Source organism: Gigantopelta aegis, chromosome 8, assembly GCF_016097555.1.
Source record: "Gigantopelta aegis isolate Gae_Host chromosome 8, Gae_host_genome, whole genome shotgun sequence".
Taxonomy (NCBI): domain Eukaryota; kingdom Metazoa; phylum Mollusca; class Gastropoda; order Neomphalida; family Peltospiridae; genus Gigantopelta; species Gigantopelta aegis.
In genome coordinates this window covers 35929738-35934447 of record NC_054706.1, presented here as the reverse complement: position 1 = coordinate 35934447, position 4710 = coordinate 35929738, and the positions used below count along the sequence as shown (strand labels likewise).

The 4710-nt window shown below is 37.1% G+C and overlaps 1 protein-coding gene across 1 annotated transcript; it reads right to left on the bottom strand.

The window, feature by feature from the left end:
• Positions 1-2: 2 nt before the first annotated feature.
• On the bottom strand, positions 3-4401 carry LOC121379639 (protein mono-ADP-ribosyltransferase PARP12-like; the record flags this gene model as incomplete). Its single annotated transcript, XM_041508285.1, has 2 exons — positions 3092-4401; positions 3-399 (listed from the first exon to the last, which is right to left on the bottom strand). Coding segments are annotated over exons 1-2 (1707 nt in total), but the record flags the coding sequence as incomplete, so codon positions are not given.
• Positions 4402-4710: the final 309 nt, after the last annotated feature.

Sequence of the window (4710 nt, the reverse complement as noted above, 5' to 3'; positions counted from 1 at the left end):
TAGGTGATAAGATACTGCGGATACACCTGGTACAAATCAAAGATTGCAAAGATTTTAGGATTTTTTACGTTGTCAACACAGCTGTCAAACAAATCACCATGTGGTTCAGAATCAATTTTTGGTGGTGGGCGTACAAACGATTGGTTACCCTTTGAAAAGTCGCCCACCAAAGTTAGAGCGATGAACATCTTTCCACAGTTGACAGTGTAAGAATCGGAGTAACCTGCTTCAGTGGAAAAATAACTTCCTTTTCCGTGTAAGGTGCCTACAGCTTTCCCGCAGAACCGAAAGTCAAAACCTTGGTGACAGATCGCCTCGATGTTGTCAACGTGTGTCCCGTGGAACAGCTGGCGTTCATCAACATCCTTCCCCAGTTTTCTCTTCATCTGTTCCCGTTTTCTGTACGATAACAAATAAGTGTAACAGACCGCCGATAGTAGTGGTGTATAGTAGGTGGTTACAAGTGCCTCTTAACAATGCCAGAAGTAACTACTGAATACTCCCCGAAGTGGTCAGACTAAGCCCACAGCTAAACGCTGATGGGGAATGGCAGGTGTGTGCACAGATAGCCACAAGAGACAAGCACCTGTTGTGGTTGGAGAGACAAGGACTGGGATGTGGAGGACGACAGCGAAAGAAGTTGAAAGATAGGAGTTGCCAGATCAGGAAGAAATGAGATGGAATTCAAAGGAGAGAAAGAAAAGGGGGGCAGTGGGGGAAAAACAAAAGAAGAAAAAAAAAAAAGTCTAACAGTATAAAGCATTTTTGTTAACCGTTAAAAAATGTAAGCCAATATGAGTAATCAGTCCCATTTTTTTTCTTCTGAAAACAATACAGTATGTGTAGCAGACAATGTCCATGACTGACCACTTATTTCCAGGTTTGAGTATAATGCACATATAAAACATTTTTACAAATTATTACTTCCTCATTAATAATGATAAATTGTTTTTACAACAAACAAAAAAAATCACAAACACTGAAAAACATTCAGCTAGTGATAAGTTGGAAGTATGCTAAAACAAGATATCCCATTTAGTAGTGACATTGGTCACAAGTACATGATGAATTAATGTTAAACAACACCCCAGCAAGTCAGAAACACATGTGCAGAAAATTAGGCAGGGGTGTTTAGAATGTGGGAAGGTAAGTTTCTATTGGGGTTAGAGTCATGCTTCCCCATAAAATACTGTTAAAAAAAGATTTTTTTTTCAGCAGGTAGTGTTTTTTTACCCATGAAACCTACACCAATGTTTGATATTTTTGGTGAAAAATATTGTCCCCTGTTAAATTGTATTATAGGTTAAATCTTTCCCTCTCATTATCGACTAGTCAAGAAGTAGTCGAGAAGTACAAAACTAACGTAAAAATCCATCATCGACTGTAGTCGAGACGCAACTTGTCTTGGTAAACACAGATGTCAACATTCACAGGAGTTATCTATTTTGATTCTGTGAATACTAGAATATAGTAGAATAACGATCGAACATATTCAGTGTATTTTTTTTAATGAAAGAAAACGATAAACGGTTTAAATTTGTGTAAACGTCATTGATGACATAATGTACATATGGGTTGGATTTTCTTGATATTTCTAAAATATTTCTTTTAAAATAAGTCAGACATTATTATTTAATGAAAATTTAAAGAGACAGACCCTAGTTTCAATCTGTGAAAATTAACACTACGTTTAGTTAATCTACAAACCTGGAACACATTTGGATAAAGTTACAATTGAGTGAAACATGAGTGTGTGACTTTGAAATGGTGAAATATGCTCTAAAACTGGTCTTTAGGTGACATATCCAATTATTACTATTAGTAAAATTGTATTTACTTGAAGTAAATTTGGGCTAGTGGATTTTAAATAATGGCTAGAAGGCCTGATTCATAAGATTTTAATTCATTTGAAATATTAATATTACTTACAGTTGGGGGGGGGGGGGTCATAATGTTTATGGTAACAGTTTTTAATCTATGTTAGTGGAAATAAGTGATTTTATGACCCGATATCCATAATTATGTACCTGGCTCCGTATTCATAAACGTACTTAAGTGAATGTATGATACTTATTTATGTACTTTAGGTATGTATTTAGGTATCATACATTGACTTAAGTACGTTTATGAATACGGAGCCAGGGCTGCAAATATTCAGTTATTAAACACAGGTTACAGTACATTATTTTTGTTTTTATGTCTTCGGTGTCTGGACATTTCTAATAAGGGATTTCACTTAACTCCATTGACTAAAACACTTTTAATTTCCCCAGTTTTAAGCCCATAGATGAGCTTAAAAATGAAGGGATTTAAGTAGGCCTATGTGCAGCACTAGTAATCCCTCATTTCAGACCATAGGATTTCAAATTTCATGCAGTGTGTGATTTTGAGGCGAGTCCGGGAGTCTGAGGTTCGTAAAAAATCATATAGGACTCTTTAGTTTGGCTAGCATACGAGCCTGCAGTTCTCGTAAAAATTATTTGTAGAAATTACATTGATTCTTCTTTGAAATGACAGTCAACATATATCTTAAAACCCTAGGAAACCACAGTCTTGAATAGTGATCTTTTCAATGGTTTCATGCAAAACATTTAGTGTATCTTCTGTTCTATATCTTAAAACCCTAGGAAACCACAGTCTTGAATAGTGATCTTTTCAATGGTTTCATGCAAAACATTTAGTGTATCTTCTGTTCTACTGGAGATGCACGCAGGGCTCATTGAGTTAGTGGCTGGCTCTCAAGATTTGCAAACAGGGCGTCCTTATGACACTTAATTTTTTTTAACCAAAATCGCACACTGTTATGGCAAACACCTTTTTGATTCCGTGCCTTGTGATCATGGAAACCCATTGGAAACTGTTTTATTTAAATAATTATATATATATTAGTTTCGTTCAAAATAGTCGTACTTGATATAATAATCGTGGGAAACAAAATTTTGGTTCCGTGATTTTACTAACACATGGGTTACCAAGCACCATGCTTATTTCGATGCCTGCTAATGACATTACAAATAACAAAACTACAGTATATCTATCTTTAGAAAAAGTAACTAGCAACAAAGAACAGTAGTACATAGTATTACCATACCCAATTTTTAAATTACACTCTGCTTCTTCAACATGACTAAAGCTTTTCTCCAAAGTTATGTTTTCTTCTTCCTCAAAATCTGTCCAATCTAAATCAGTATTTCTCTTCCATTGCCACTGGTAAATTGTCGACTTGTGATGGTATCGACATTTTCCCCCAAAAAGACATTTTCCTCGCAGATAATGAATACAGATTTTTAAAGTTGACTCCTTTGAAACTGATCTAAATGTTGATATGGCTGGTTTTGGAGGCAAGGCCATTACCGGAGGGCTTCGTTTTGTTCTAGGCCATGGAACAGGCATGGCTGGGACTGCTGAAGGTGGTCGACGCAGAGTTGGCACGTATGCCTCTTGTTCCCTGTCCGAGTTAGATGAAAAGTCATCTGGTTGAGGAGACCTCATCCAGTACCGCTCCAATGATCCGATATCATCTTCGAAAGATGTTCCGATATAATCTTCGAAAGATGTCCTGTCTCTTTCTCGCCATCTGCCTGCTGATCTACCACGCTGTCTTTGTGGCGGTGGGTCAAAGACGGACATCCTAAGTGCGTCAGCTAAATTATTCACTGATCGACTCCTGTAGGATAAACCTGGAGGTTGCGATGATCTGATGTTTGTAGATGTGTTATTTTGATAAAAGTTTTGAAGATCTTCCAGTATTACTTCAGGGTGTTGGTCCACATCAAAACCGTAGTCCTCAAGGATGTCCATAACAGATGATTCTTCCACAGAATGGTTTCTTCTACAGTAGGACCCAAACTTGCAGGTTCCTTCAAGAAAATGTCGACAGATGTGCAGGCTTCTACATCTCTTGTTGGAGCAGGTCTTTGATGTGTTGTAAAATTTACATGTATCGGGCATCGTGGTAGCATTTCTGCATTCATTCTGACACAGCAGATCTCTCATATTTTCTGCTTTGATATACCTTGGATCGAGCATATACGACATAAAAACGTTAAAATTATGACGAGATGTAAAGTCATGACCGAATGCACATCCAGGACCAAAATGACAGTGGCCAGACAGAAGAAAGAACTTGCAAATGTGTAGTCTGCCACATTCACCGTTCTGACTTCGGCAACTTCCTTGTTTCTTGCAATGTTCAACACAGGTCTCGATATCCGATATCACACGCACGTCAGACACTGTTTTTCTTCTGTGACGTACTGTATTTATGACGAAATTGCGTGGGAATTCATCCAAAAAAATTAAAAGTGACTGGACATTAGGCATTTGTACACCTTCGTTATTTGTGAGGTCCTGGTATAACTGGTCAATCTTTAGCTGGCCCCCTTGCTCCAGTAGAACCATATTAATCAACCTTGCCAGATTTTCATTTCCACCCATTATGAAAGAAGGTGTATCCTTGTTCTTTAGATATCAGTTGTCTACTTATACCTGTTCACACTTGTAAATTATTATTTTTTACTAGTAATTTACAACACACCAAAAGCGAAAGTCGCGGGAAAACCCTATTCTGTTTTTCAATTTCCGCCGTTATTAAATTAGCACCATATGTGTCTGTGATTAGTTTTCCTTCAGTATCTTTTGAGGTTCTTTCCTTTGCAAAATAAATCTTACTGTGAATTGTATCAATAATTGTTATTTTGATATATCACG